General features: G+C 42.2%; 1 protein-coding gene across 4 annotated transcripts in view; it reads right to left on the reverse strand.

The window, feature by feature from the left end:
* The window catches only part of OSBPL1A (oxysterol binding protein like 1A), a 548,756-nt gene that overhangs the window by 273,423 nt on the left and 259,905 nt on the right, over positions 1-15,428 (reverse strand). For all 4 annotated transcript variants that reach the window (XM_030213649.1, XM_030213658.1, XM_030213630.1 and 1 more), the window contains one exon: positions 7,532-7,694. In XM_030213649.1, the coding sequence (XP_030069509.1) occupies positions 7,532-7,694 (163 nt within the window). The remainder of the gene's footprint in view (positions 1-7,531; positions 7,695-15,428) is intronic.

Consider the following 15,428-nt stretch of genomic DNA (forward strand, 5'->3'; position numbering starts at 1 on the left):
CTGGCAGGTTGTGGGGGCCCTTGGTGATTTTATCTGAACTACAATGAATTCTGCTTTGCTTACAGGGTTGCTCATTAAGCCCTTTAAATTTGTCCAGAACTCACTCACAGAATACACGGTAGAGTAAGGTTCACTGAAAGAATTCAGAAAGCCAATAAAGAATACACTGTAGCTCACCCTGATGGAAGACAATTCCATGATGTTTTATGAAAGTAACCATTAAGAGATGGACTTGGCTGCAGCAGGCATGGCTTATGAAATAATTTTGACCCTTAAAGTTCCCATATTTCCCATAAGACAATTAACTCTTGCAGAGAATGAAAAATATGCAAGATTGCCATCTCTGCCACTGTGCACTAGAGTTACATTCTTGCTCCAGACAAGCTTCTTCGAATCCTTAAGGAGCTCAAACCTTTTAGAAAGGTACCCCCCTGTGCTCAAGAAAACCCAGATGCCAACTGGGTTCAGAGCTATCTCAGTAAAAAGACCAGAAGCTGCACAGTGTGTCTGCAATCATCCGCTGGAGACAGAGAAATACTGAACATTCTAAGGCTGCACAGTGCCCTTAAGGAATGAATCACACAGAGCTACTTTGTTTCTCTGTCTCCATCTGCTGCTCAACAGAGATAACCTTTCTGGACTAGTCTGCTCACTGAGGAAATACTTATTTAAAAAAATCTGTTCAGCTCTTCAAACAAGTATGTAACGCATCCTCCCCCCCCCCCCCCCCACCCAATCACTTATTGTCAAGCATCTTACAATCAACCCTCTTCCATAACTTCTTTTTGAAAAGTTATTGATGACAATCACAAGGCTGATTTAAGAAGTTGTATTTCATAAAGAAAAACATTTTTCAAGTAGAAATGTATGGAAATGAACAAACTGATTATGTATTACATAATATATAGTGAATTATGTATTAAATTTGCTATTGGACTGAAATCCTGTTCGTCCATCTTCTCTGAAAGGAAGATGAGAAAGGGACTCCTCCCCCTACCCCAAACCTAGGAGCAGCCCAGTCCGGGATTTACTCATTTTATCCCTCTTTCGCAACCTCACACAGCAGAGGCTGGAATCAAATGGACACACACCATCTCCTAGAGGTTAGAATAACCTTGGTCAGTGATTAAGCTCACACCATGGACATGACTCATTTCTCCTATGCGAAGTAAGATATACAGCAGGAAAATGACACCTCCCATACACAGAAAGAAATCCTCAAGCCTTTTCCCCATGGACAAGGGAATGAAGGTCGCTCATTTTTAACCCCTGATAATCAAGTATAGCAAAGCTATTCACCTGTAGCAGATGTTCTCCGATGGAGCCCAGTGCAGAAGCTGACTAGCAATACTAACTTAGAACTTTCTAGCACCATCCCACCACACATGCACTGGTGCCTTCCTGCTTGATGTGAGAGCACAGGTTCCTCTGTCATTTTAAAAAGCTAAAGGATACAAGTCCAAGGGGAAGTGGGAGGATATGTGAATACTTGGCCTGCTGTCTTCACAGAACATGCAAAAAATAAACAATAGTCAATCCCTATATAGGGAGATCCAAGAAGAATTCCACACTCGAAAAAAGTATAGATGAGACAAATTAGATTAAAGGAAGGAGACAAAAGGAGAATTCAGTATAGGCTGTTACCACAGCCGAGCCGAGTTTTCAGTGAGACTAGCCATAACAGCGGCTCACTACCATGCTCTATACATCATCAATACTTACTCTGTGACATTTCAAAATTTTTTATTTCTTATATATAAATTTAGTAAATTCAAATAAATTTGAAAAACGAGTGTGAAAAACTTTAATGAAAATCCCTATGGAACCCTGCAAGCTAAAGTCCAATCAAACATATACTAAAATAGTTTTCCAAAATGTTTTTCAAAAATAGCAAAGCACCAGAGTATTAAGGAAAAGCAGACAGGGGAGAAACTTAAGCTTATGTTTCCTTGCACCTACACCGTCTGTTCCTTAAACATACAACAGGAATCCCTGTTTCAAAACATCTTCCTCAGGAACGCCAGTGCTACATTCTCGACTGTTCCTTCATTCAATGCAATACAGTGTGGCAACAAAATCCTTTAAAAGAAACAAACTTCCATCAACAGCGTAATGACATCACATTGTTTCTACAGATCTATCAGATGGTAGTATTCCATTTAGACCCAATGTTGTCCAACATTGTTCCTGGAGGGCTAAGTAAGCTGCTCAATCCCCCTGAAAGAATGGAGAAATTTGTTCTATAAGCAGTCGCTGCATGTCGGTGAAACTGTGACCAAACTTAATGCTGTGACTGACCAGAGGGGCAATGAGAACTTTGATCTATTTCAGTGTTCATCGATTCTCTGTCTTATAGTTCTAGTTGTACATCCCACATATATTTTTGGGCACGGACAAACGATGACATAAATAATTCTCTCTGAAGCACAATCAGTAGATGCTTTAAGAAGATATCTTTTGTGTCCGGATGTTGCCAGTTAAGGACCACGAACATGCCTTGCAGTGACCGCATGGTTTATGACCTGTAGGACCCTCATTTGTGCTTTCTGTTCATGACACAAAATTAGCAGAGAATAATTAGATTCTTGACCCGGGAAAATGCTATACATCGACCGGGATTGAAAACCTGGTGTAACTGGAGAATATGCCAACGCTTGTAAATTCAATGGACAATGGCAACTGACTTATCCAAACGAGTTAATAGACATTTGTTTTTCTTGAGGTTCCCTATGAGCTTGGCAGAGTATTTTTCTAGGATAACCCTTGGCCAAAAATTGTTGGCTCAACAACTGGACTTGTCGCATCGGCACCTCTTCCAAAAAGGGGAGAGCCCACCTCCCAGTGTCGGCACTTCTCAGGTACCAGCAATGCTGATGCCCTGGTGCATCAATGAGGACTGATGGTTATACTTCTTGGGATTCCCCCAATGCTAAGCATTGCAGTCCTTCAGTGCTGATGAGAACGATGTCAAACATGTATGTGCCCTTGGTGTCTGGTCCAATGCTGACCTGTCCCAGGGCCTACTCGGCGCCCAATGTCGAGAGAGGTAGAGACTTTCAATGCAAGTACACTCTCAGTGGATGTTGAAGTTTTGGCAGCCACCGAGGTTGATGCATCGGTCGTTGAGGAGCCAAGAAGTCTTTCCTGCTGAGCCCTGTGTGTCCTCAGCTACATTTTCAAAAAGAGAGAACAAGAGTTAGGCTCACAGTTAGGCCCAAGGCACCCAATGCACCAAGAGTGCAGGTCCATCACAGAAATCACCCGATTACATTGGGCGCAACTTTTCAAGCCACTGGGGATCTTCTGGGACATCGAGAAAAGAACTGCGAGCAAATGAAACTCCTCAATTATGAACAGTAAAAAGGGGCAGCATTCAAATTAAGGTTGGTGCTCCAGTCTAAATGGCATAGCCACTCATGAAAATGAAAGGAAACTAAGTGCCAAAAAACTACGAAAATTAAAGGGAAATAAAATAAGGAAAAAAATGAAAACATTGAAAAAACAGGACAAAAATACCCGCACGGGAAGGCACTGCGAATGAGAAAACACACATTGAGAGAAGCACACAATGACGCATCCTCCCTGCTTCACAGTAAAATGAATGTGGAAACTGCACTCGTGCAGTGGCATGCTGCTAGAAAGTTCTAAGTTAGTATCGCCACTGGGTTCTGTCGGATGACGTCACCCAGCTGTGAGAATAAAACAGCTGGCTTGTCCTCAGAGAAAGATATTTTTCTTAGTGTCCCTTTTCCTGTATGGATGACAGATGAGTTCTGTGGTTCACTGATAACCTGTATTGCAAGAGGAGCACGTATGAAGCAGGAATGTCATGTAACAATCCTGTAGCCCTTATTTTGGCATTTGATGGGCAGGCTCAACATTGGGAAATAGCCCATGCACTATTTCTAAAAAAAATGATATTTTGCCTTACACTAAAACAGCATCAAGGTGGTTACAATAAAAATTAGACCTACAAATTGCATCTAAATTATTACAACAACAACAAAAAAAACTTCACCCCAAGACTCATCTAGGATCCTTGCAAAACTCTTAGGGCCCAATATTCAAAAAGGTTTAACTAGGCAGGAGAGGCTCCTGTGTGATTAAACCCCACTAAGCTGCCCATATGCCAGTATACAGCACACATAAGTGGGTAGTGCCACTGAACATTGTCTGTGACCACCTCAGCGCTATCTGGTTAGTACCAGTTTGGTCCTGGGATAGAGTCCAAGTGGAGCTGGTGGGTAAAGTTAGCACAGCCTTTTTTGCTAACTGTGTAGCAGACTGAATATTGGCTTATATATTTGGCCAATCCTACTTCCAAACCCCCCTCCACAAACAGCTTCTGCACTGCCCCCCAAACACCGCCTCCATCCTGAACCCCCCCTCCCCATGATCTTATTTCTCCAACTACCCCCCCCCCCCCATGAGCAGCCCTCACATCCTGGACCTCTTCATCCTCCAGCAGACCTCCATTCTACTGTACAGCCCTACACTTTGCCTTTCAATTCTATGGATGCCACCCTAGCCAGCAACAACTGATGGTCCATCACAGCAAAGGTGGCAGCAAGATCAAGACACACTGCTAGCACAACTTACCACCACCCAACATGCCATACACTTCACTTTTGGCACTGCACTTTAGACTACCACCAACCCCAGAAATGAGATGACTTTATCCACTTAAGTACATACATAAATGTTGCCATACTGGGACAGACCGAAGGTCCATCAAGCCCAGCATCCTGTTTCCAACAGGGGCCAATCCAGGTCACAAGTACCTGGCAAGATCCCAAAACAGTACAATACATTTTATGCTGCTTATCCCAGAAATAAGCAGTGGATTTTGTCATCCATTTTAATAATGTCTCGTGGATTTCTTTTAGGAAGATATTCAAACATTTTTTTAAACCCCGCTAAGCTAACTGCTATTACCACATTGTCTGGCAACGAATTCCAGAGTTTAATTACACGCTGAATGAAGAATATTTTTTCTGATTTGTTTTAAATTTACTACTTTGTAGCTTCATTGTGTGCCCCCTAGTCCTAGTATTTTTGGAAAGAGTAAACAAGTGATTCACGTCTATCCGTTCCAATCCATTCAGTATTTTATAGACCTCATCATATCTCCTCTCAGCCGTCTTTTCTCCAAGCTGAAGAGCCCAAGCTGTTTCAGCCTTTCTTCAGAGGAAAGTGGTCCCATCCCCTTTATCATTTTTGTCACCGTGTGCGCACTTACTCATGTTACTCCCTTCTGACCAAGGAGTTTAACTTCTGACACTAAACACAAATTCATTCTTCAGGGCCTTCATGCACCGATTGTAATTAATCCCTTCATTTAAATGGAATTTGCATGGAGGCATGATAAGCTTAGTGCACATTTTAACTCAAGTTTTACTGCACATTTAAATGAAGTACCTACCATGATTAAGGATTTTACCTCAAACAAAGGTGCATTAAAACATGAGTTAACAGTAAGCTTAGTGTATATCAGCCTATTGGTCATTACATTGGTTGCTGGTGGTAGCTTGGGTTAATTTCAAGGTACTGGTGATGTTTACAGCAGTCAGGCTATCTAAGCTATTGTCTACAGCAATCTCTATAGCTAATTACTGCCCATATGGATCTTTGCATTCACAAGTCCAAGGTCAATTAGATGTGCCTTCTTTTAGCCCTCAATTATGAAACATGCCACCTACAACGTGGGATAGAGACAGACTTGAAAGTAGAGATCATTTATCTTACGAAGGTATGGCTGCAAAATTGAGGATGTAGATTGGACCAGGATTTATGCTGTGTTCTGGTAACTGATGGTTTATGTTTTATTGGAAAACACATACAACATTGTGATTGGCAGTATACAAATGTTTTAAATAAGATACAATTTGATGAAATTAACAATGGATACTGGTATCCCTGGTGTAAAAAATAAAAGTCTACTGAAGGCTTATCCAGGATTATTTATATTAAGACTAGACTTTGAGCCCGTAAAAACGGGCTATTATAGGAAGGGGGGGTTGAAAGGCCCGCCCCCAACGCCGAGTTCGCCGCTGCCCCTCCCCCTCCGAGTTCGCGCCCCCCCACCGAGCCGTCACCACCCACCTTCCACCCGGCCGGGCCCTCGCTCCGCTATTGAAACAGCGAGGGTCCGGGAACGCAGCACTGAGCTCTGCTGAGCTGCCGACGTCGGCCTTCGTTCTTCTTCTCTGCCTGTCCCGCCCTCGTGTGACGTAACGTCGTCGAGGGCGGGACAGAGGCAGAGAAGAAGAAGGAAGGGCGATGTCGGCAGCTCAGCAGAGCTCAGTGCTGCGTTCCCGGACCCTCGCTGTTTCAATAGCGGAGCGAGGGCCCGACCGGGTAGAAGGTGGGTGGCGGCAGCGTCTCGGGTGGGGGGAGCGTTAGACGGCGGTATCCCTCCCTCAGCATTAATGCGCAGTACAGACCCTCTGTGTTCCGCCCCCGTCATCACGTATTGACGTGGGGGCGGGGCAGAGAAGGTCTCTACTGCGCATTTGCGAGTGAGTACGGTCACTCGCCGTTTATATGTTTGATTGAGTACAAATATATTCCCAGTTAACAAAACAACTTTATTAATACTAATTTCTGCAACCTCCCCCCCTAATACTATTTCACTGGACTACAAATTATAACACAAAATGTAGAACTAAAGAAATAATGTGGTAGAGATGAGAGTTTGGGACAAGTACATAGGATCTCTCAGGGAGTGATAGGAAGTACAGATGGCATGGATGGGCAGACTGGATAGGCCATATGGTCTATCTGCCTACATTTTTTCTATGTTTCTTCACAGGGTATTTATATGCTGCTGGGCAGACTGGGGGCACACCTTCAAGAAGGTAACTTATTTGCAGGGTTATTCTCACAGAACACAGTATTTTGGGTTCAGATTGGGACCAGTATAACTGGGTGGCCACTGGTAAATTAATCCACACTCTCTGCTCTTTACTAGCCCAGGCCAGAATTTGGTTTAGGTACCAAAGAGTTTATTGAAAAAGATAGATGGCAAGTAAATAGGACAAAAATCTCAAAAGCAAAACAGAGAGCAATATCATCAGACCTTTACAGTACTTAATTCTCCCAGGACTCTCCAATTTCCAAGAGACTTCCCTTTCACTCTTGAATAGCTTTCAGAGTTAGACTGGGCTCAAATGTGGTCACAGATGCAGGTCCCTCTGGCTGCCTGGCTCTCCCTTCTCAGACCTAAGATGTCTTCTGTGATCTCTCCATTTTCCAAGACCAGTGGCTCCCTGATGCTCTACTGTACTCCAAAGCTGCTTAGCTTCTTTCTATTTCTCCTTAGAAGTAGTGGTAGGTTGGTGCAATTAACCAAATCATTCTAACCAAGACATGCAGAAGCCTAAACAACCCCTGTAAACCTTTCACTAGGTCTCTATTCCTTCTGGAAACTGCAAGGATACAAACAGGTCACAGTACAATGTTTTCGTACAGCCACTAGAGGTCTCTGCTATCCAGTTAAAGCACAACCTAAAATCTAAAGGACAGTACTTACTTGAAACTGCATCATAGAACTCGTCATCACTGAGAATGCTTTTAGGTGGTGATCCCTTAACCAAAGATTGCTCTAGCTCATGGTGCTCCGTAGCCAATGTTTGTAGTGCCTCTGACAAGATCTTATTTTTCTCTTGTTCATGCTCCAATCTCAAATCTCTGACCTACAAAGAATAATATGAATGAACTGCATTTTTTTTCTGCAAAACAAGCAGCTTTAACCTAGCTGAAGAATACTCTCTTGGTTGGTATACATCTATAAAATATAGAAACTGATGTTAATGTGTTGTTCAGAACATGAGTATGGAATTTGGAATTTTAATTGCAATAGGGATGGATAACTATGGTCCTTGAGGGCCACAAACTAGTCGGTTTTTGAGATTTCCACAATGACTATGTATGGCATTATTTGCACATAATGGAAGCAGTACACAAAAATCAAACTCATGCATTTTGATTGTGGATGTTTTGTAAACCTATTTGGTTGAAGTCCTTGAGGACCATGGTTGCCCACTCCTGATATAGAATTTCAAATCTAAAAAACATTTAAATGCTTTAATGTAAAAGATAAAATTATTGTCTCACTCTGACATCAGCTCATGGATAAATGGAAAGCAAAAATTATAATTTGGGGAAAAGTTTTATTCTAGACCACGATAGGTCATCAAAATGAATAAGGTTCTAGTGATACTTAGATGTCCTCCTCCTGTTAACAAGCAATGGCAAAAACAGGTGAAACAGACATTTTTAATTTGAGCATCTGAGGTAAATGACAATCAAAGGCTTCTATATCCCTTTTCATGTTTATTTATTCTGGAAGTAGCAAAATTTGGTTAGCTAATGGAGGTGATACTGGTATTTTTTATTCATTCTTATATCCCACAATTGTCCAAAACAAGTTTTGGTTCAGTGTAGCTTACAATTAACACTTAGTAAAAATTACAGTTCTGTTGTACAGTTACAGATTCTTTAACCAAAAAGTTTCTTGAAAAGGTAGGTTTTAGCTCTTTTCTAAAATGAAGGTAATTTGTAATACTTCTTGTTTTCATAGGAATTGAATTCCACCATTTAGAATCTGTAGAAGCATAATTTATGTCTATTTACACTACCGCTTTCAGCTATAATTGGGTAGATGAAGGAGTAAATATCAAATTATCAAGTTTGACTCACAACATTGCATTAAAATATCATTACAGATGACAGCATAAGCAAAGAGGAAGAAAGGTTTTTACACAGTCACTCCACAGCAAAGGTATTATTAGATATCAGATAAAACAGACATGTATAACAACCTTGGCTTATTATGCTACATAAGGGCTAACTAGGAGAACTGACTAACCAAGAGCTGCCATCAGAAATCTATAAATGCCCAATGGTGATGACACTGCTCCTCAAACAGTAATACTCGTAAAGCCTTGCAGATCACAAAGATAATTTTCAAAGCCAGTTATATACATGGCAACAGCTTGTTGTAACATTGACTGAATTATATTCATGTAATGCAATTTTGCATACCTTTTACCTGGGAGCAGAAGTAATTCCAGGGATGGAATCTGGACTTGCATATGTATTTTTGAATTGTAAGTCTGCTTTAAAATTGTTATGTGTACCAAAGAGATGTAATGGTGGATGGGTATTTCAGCTGGATAATTTTCAAAGGGAAGGTTATGCACCTACTTTCCCTTTTAAAATGGGTACAACTTATGAAGGTGTTACTACTACTAACCATTTCTTTAGTACTACTAGATGTATGCAGTGCTGTACACATTATATACAGATACTTTCTCTGTCCCTAGAGGGCTCACAATCCTGAAAACGTGAACGGGACTGGGACCTGTCCTCCGGCAGCTGATGCCCCTTGGAATCTCACAGATCCTTCACAATTTTGGCAAGATCATCCCCCAAAAGAAGTTCCCCCTAATGGGAAGCTTCACCAAGCGTGCCTTAGATGCCAGATCTGTGGCCCAGTGGTGAAGCCCGAACCACCTCTACACTGTCACAGTCAAGGACATCTCCTACACTGACACCCGCGGAAGGTTATACAGGTCTGCTAAATAGGCAAAGACCGACCTCCACAGAGGGAAGAGAGGCACCAAATCTTCCCCCGCTGAGGGTGCCTGCACCCAGCTCAAGCAGGCACATGCCATATGGGAGCCACAAACAGTGGCCTGCAAGCACAAAGTGGCCACTTCATAGGAAGATTTCAGGTAAGACTCAAACTGCCTGTCCTGCACATCTTTGAGGACTGTACCATCCTCCACCAGCAAGGTGGTCTTTTTTGTGACCACTGTGATAAGCAAGTCCACCTTTGGAAGGTGAAGGGACTCCAACTCAGACACTGGCAATAAGTAAAGTTTGGACATAGCCCTAGCCAATGGATTGACCACTGTTGGAAACAGAATGCTGGGCTTGATGGCCCTTCAATCTGTCCCAGTATGGCAATACTTATGTTCTAATCCACACATCACTGCAAAAAACGCACTGACAAAATTTAGCTGGTACTGGAATAGTGGTCCATAGTATAGCACTGCTTATACAATGATCTACTTAGGATAGTTAACAGAAAGTGCCTCTATCTTTCTTTTTTTTGGTAAATTTTAGCTGATATTGGACGTCTAAACTAATTTTGTGGTCCTAAGAAATAAGTTTGAAAACGTAGTGAAAAGAAAATCTTAATCCCAATGACCCAAATATCTTCATCTTTATTTTTACAAAAACTCAAGTTGGAACGGCAATAACTGCCCACTCCACCTTCAAATCAAAATAAAAGACAAAATTACACATCAGTGCTACCTGTAAATCATTACGTTCCTAGAAGAAAGGTCTATAAAAAATAGCTTAGGTAGACTTGGAAGAGCCATTGTCTATCCTTGGAAATGAACAATGAGAAATATTATGAAAACTTGATACACTGTCATTAGTACTGAAAGTACAGTCTCATGATTTACAATCAAACACAAAGATAAGAAAGAGCTACTTTTTGGGATCTGTCGGTTACTTGTGGGCAAGTGATAGCATGCTGGGCTTGATGCACCTTGGTCTGACAGCAAGGATTTTATTTTCTTACTTGTAAAACAAAAGAAAAAAATATCCAGAGTGCTTCAGGTTTACCACTTGTAAAACTGCATTCCAATAGTTTCCCAGGTTTGAAAACAATCCTTCTTGATCAAGATACTAATGAAAACAAATTTCAAGAATATCCAACAATAAGAAATCTAAACATCTCAATATCCTGTAATGCTCTTAATCTCTAGAAACTTGTTCTACTTGTTCTTGAAACATTTACTAGTGTTGCTGGAGAGGTTTCAGTTTGTAGAATATGCTTTAATCTTTTAAGGTCTTAAAGTACAAAGAAAATTTCATACAATTCAACAGAATGCAGTACAGGATCAAATACCTAATGACCTTTTTTCCCACAAATATTAAAAAAAGGCCAAAGACTAACTCCTGGTAAAGCCATGGAAGAAATCATGTGATCATCCTGTACAAGTATATCAATTATCCCTCCTTCCCAAAGCAAATGTTAACCTGAAAAATAGGATGATCCTCCACGCACCGCAAAGGACACTAAGGTCCTCCCAAGGACTTTCACTAACCACACCCTCTCCAAAGACATTACACGATGTGATACCCCAAGCGAGCCTTCTCCAGAGTAGTCCCCACACTCTGGAATGCACTGCCTGAAAGGCTGCGCTTAACACAAGACGATCTCTACTTCAGGAAGCAGGTGAAAGCTTGGCTCTTCAACCAGGCCTTTACTGGAAGAAGTAACTAACTCAGTCTCACTCACACACACAAGGAGTACTCAGGCTGCATATACTGCTGCAGGACATGTTTATCCACTCCTACTCTAGCTGAGATAACATTTAACCATTTCTCTGACCTCATGTGTAGCTTTCTTTAAATCAATCACCTTACTTTATAACTCTTCCTACTTTCTTACCCTTCTATATGTTACATCTTTGCTTTAGGTATGAGAAAAAGTGGGATGTTTGACCACGGAAAACAAAGACTGGAGAGATGGATTCTTCAAGAAACAAACATTTATTTGATAAAAAGACTTGACACAAACACTGTGTTTCGGCCACTAGGCCTGCACCAGGAGTCTACAAAAAGATCACAGATATATATATATATATAAAACAAAGCTATGTAATAAAAAACCACAGATCTATGTATAAAAATATTAAAAAAGCAGTATCGATATACAATGTTAAAGAAGAACAAAAATAAAAAAACAAAATACAATTTTAATTATAAAACGAGAGGTACATATGAACAAAAAGATATCTATAAAAACAGGATATCTATAAGAAAGTGTATATATAAAATAATATGTATATGTAAAACATGTAAAAAATGTGGACACAAACATTTTTGTATATATACATACATAACTCAATTTGTGTACAAAAATGAAGGATAATCACAATATCACATGTATATGCTTGTAAAACATAAAAGTAAATTAAATTAAAAAATATTAAATTTTAAATTTAAAAATACATATATATACATACACGTATACAAAATGGCATGATCTGAGTATGTATGAACATTTAATATAATAAAAATACAATAAAAATGAAAATGCTTGGTATACATCATTTGGTCCATACAAACAAATAATAATAAATCATGACGACGTAAATGTGCCTTATAAATATCATTGGGTCCATATAGAGAAATTGAGAATATAGAGAGACATAAAAATATCTGTCTTAATTCTACACCGAATGTTTTGTATATGGAGAATATACTGTCAAGATGGAAATGATCGATGATAACCGTATTGTTTAAATGCATTAGAAATTAAATGGTAATGAAAATAAAAAGTGGAGGGGTGGTGGAGGAAGAAAGAGGGAAAGGGAGAGAAAACAGAAGAAGAAAAAAAAGAGAAAAAAAGGAAAGAAAAGGAAAAAAAGAGGGAAAAGGGGGGAAAAGAAAGGGGGGGGGGAAGAAGGGGGGAGGGAGGGGAGGGGAGGGGGGGAAGCCGATGTCAGTCTTAAAAATTAATTGATTAAAGACACATGTGTGTTTATGAAGAAGTAAAACAGGAGAGCAGCCTCACCAGGCTGGTTGTACCTTAACTAGTATCCTAACCGATTCTTAAAAACGATTATTAGAAGCATCTAAGGTGACTGTGCATTACCATACTGGCAAAGGTACTACCTCAGTGGACGGACAGCATCTGATGCACAGATGTGGAGGATAGGAACTGGTTATGTATGGAGTCAATGAGTCGGACTGCAACAATATAATGAAGATACTTATCGGTAGCAGGTATTCTCCGAGGACAGCAGGCTGGACATCATCACGCATGGGTCGTCGTCCGCGACGGCCCAGGGAGCTCCGGAATTTAAAGAAAAAACTTTAAAAGCTTCTAGAAGCGACGCGACAGGTGCAGGGACAACGCACCGCGCATGTGCGAGTGACTTCCCGCCCGCGCGCTTCCCTCAGTTATATAAAAAGCAAAGAGGAAAAGAACAACTCCAAAGGGGAGGTGGAAGGTTGTTGATGATGTCCAGCCTGCTGTCCTCAGAGAATACCTGCTACAGGTATGTATCTTCATTTTCTCCGAGGACAAGAAGGCTGGACATCATCACGCATGGGGTATCCCTAACACCCAGGCTCACTCAAAACAATGAACAATGGTCAACTGGGCCTCGCAACGGCGAGGACATAACTGAGATTGACCTGAAAACACACACAACTAAGTGAGAGTGCAGCCTGAAACAGAACAGAAAAGGGCCTAGGAGGGTGGAGTTGGATTCTAAACCCCAAACAGATTCTGTAACACCAACTGCCCAAACCGACTGTCGCGTCGGGTATCCTGCTGAAGGCAGTAGTGAGATGTGAATGTGTGGACAGATGACCACGTTGCAGCCTTGCAAATCTCTTCAATAGAGGCTGACTTGAGATGAGCCACTGATCAGCCATGGCTCTGACATTATGAGCCATGACATGGCCCTCCAAAGTGAACCCAGCTTGGGCGTAAGTGAAGGAAATGCAATCTGCTAGCCAACTGGAGATTGTGTGTTTTCCGATGGCAACCCCCATCCTGTTGGGATCAAAAGAAACAACTGGGTGGACTGTCTATAGGGCTTCGTCCGCTCCACGTAAAAGGCCAATGCTCTCTTACAGTCCAAGGTATGCAACTTGTCCTCACCAGGGCGGGTATGCGGACGGGGAAAAATGTTGGCAAGACAATTGACTGGTTCAGATGGACCTCCGACACCACCTTCGGCAGGAATTTAGGATGAGTGCGGAGGATTACCCTGTTATGATGAAATTTAATGTAGGGAGCATGAACTACCAGGGCTTGGAGCTCACTGACTCTACGAGCTGAAGTAACTGCCACCAAGAAAATGACCTTCCAGGTCAAGTACTTCAGATGGCAGGAATTCAGTGGCTCAAAAGGAGGTTTCATCAGCTGGGTGAGAACGACATTGAGATTCCATGTCACTGGTGGAGGTTTGACAGGGGGCTTTGACAAAAGCAAACCTCTCATAAACAAACAACTAAAGGCTGTCCAGAGATAGGCTGACCTTCTACACGGTGATAAGCACTGATTGCACTAAGGTGAACTCTTACTGAGTTAGTCTTAAGACCAGACTCCAATAAATGTAGAAGGTACTCAAGCAGGGTCCGTGTAGGACAAGAGAAAGGATCTAGGGCCTTGCTGTCACACCAGATGGAAACCTCCTCTATTTAAAACCATAACTCCTTTTTGTGGAATCTTTCCTGGAAGCAAGCAAGACTCGGGAGACACCCTCTGAGAGGCCTAAAGAGGCAACTTCTAAGCTCTCAACATCCAGGCCGTGAGAGCCAGAGACTGGAGGTTGGGATGTATAAGCCACCCCTCGTTTTGAGTGATGAGGGTCGGAAAACAGTCCAATTGCCACGGTTCTTCGGAGGACAAGTCCAGAAGAAGAGGGAACCAAATCTGACGAGGCCAGAAAGGTGCTATCAGAATCATGGTTCCGCGGTCTTGCCTGAGTTTCAGCAGAGTCTTCCCCACTAAAGGAATGGGAGGATACGCATACAGGAGACCCATCCCCCAATGAAGGAGAAAGGCATCTGACGCTAGCCTGTCATGGGCCTGAAGCCTGGAACAGAATTGAAGAACTTTGTGATTGTACTGAGTGGCAAAAAGATCCACCGAGGGGTGCCCCACGCTCGATAGATCTTGCAGACTACGTCCATGTTCAAAGACCACTCGTGAGGTTGCATGGTCCTGCTCAACCTGTCAGCCAGGCCGTTGTTTACCGCCTGCCAGATATGTGGCCTGGGAGAAGCCTGCCTGGAGAAGCATGCCATGTTGACTCGCCCAAAGTCACATTCTGATGGCTTCCTGACACAGAGGGCGAGATCCGGTGCCCCACTGCTTGTTTGTGTAATACATAGCAACCTGTCTGTCTGAATTAGAATAATTTGGTTGGACAGCCGATCTCTGAAAGGCTTTAGGGCATTCCGGATCGCTCGCAATTCCAAGAGGTTGATCTGAAGAATGCTTTCCTGGAAGGACCAAACTCCTTGAGTGTGGAGCTCATCCACATGAGCTCCCCACCCCAGAAGGATGCATCCGTCGTCAGCAATTTTTGCAGCTGAGGAATTTGGAATTGGCGTCCCAAAGTCAGATTGGAGTGAATGCTCCACCAGTGAAGGGAATTGCAAAATTCGGTGGAAAGATAGATGACATCCTCTAGATCCCCCGTAGCCTGACACCACTGGGAAGCTAGGGTCCACTGAGCTGATCTCAAGTGTAGACGTGCCATGGGAGTCACATGAACTGTGGAAGCCATGTGGCCCAGAAGTCTCAACATCTGCCGAGCTGTGATCTGTTGGGATGCTCAAGCTGAGGACACGAGGGCCAGAAGGTTGTACGCCCATGCCTG

This window comes from Microcaecilia unicolor, chromosome 1 (assembly GCF_901765095.1).
Source record: "Microcaecilia unicolor chromosome 1, aMicUni1.1, whole genome shotgun sequence".
In the NCBI taxonomy this organism is placed as follows: domain Eukaryota; kingdom Metazoa; phylum Chordata; class Amphibia; order Gymnophiona; family Siphonopidae; genus Microcaecilia; species Microcaecilia unicolor.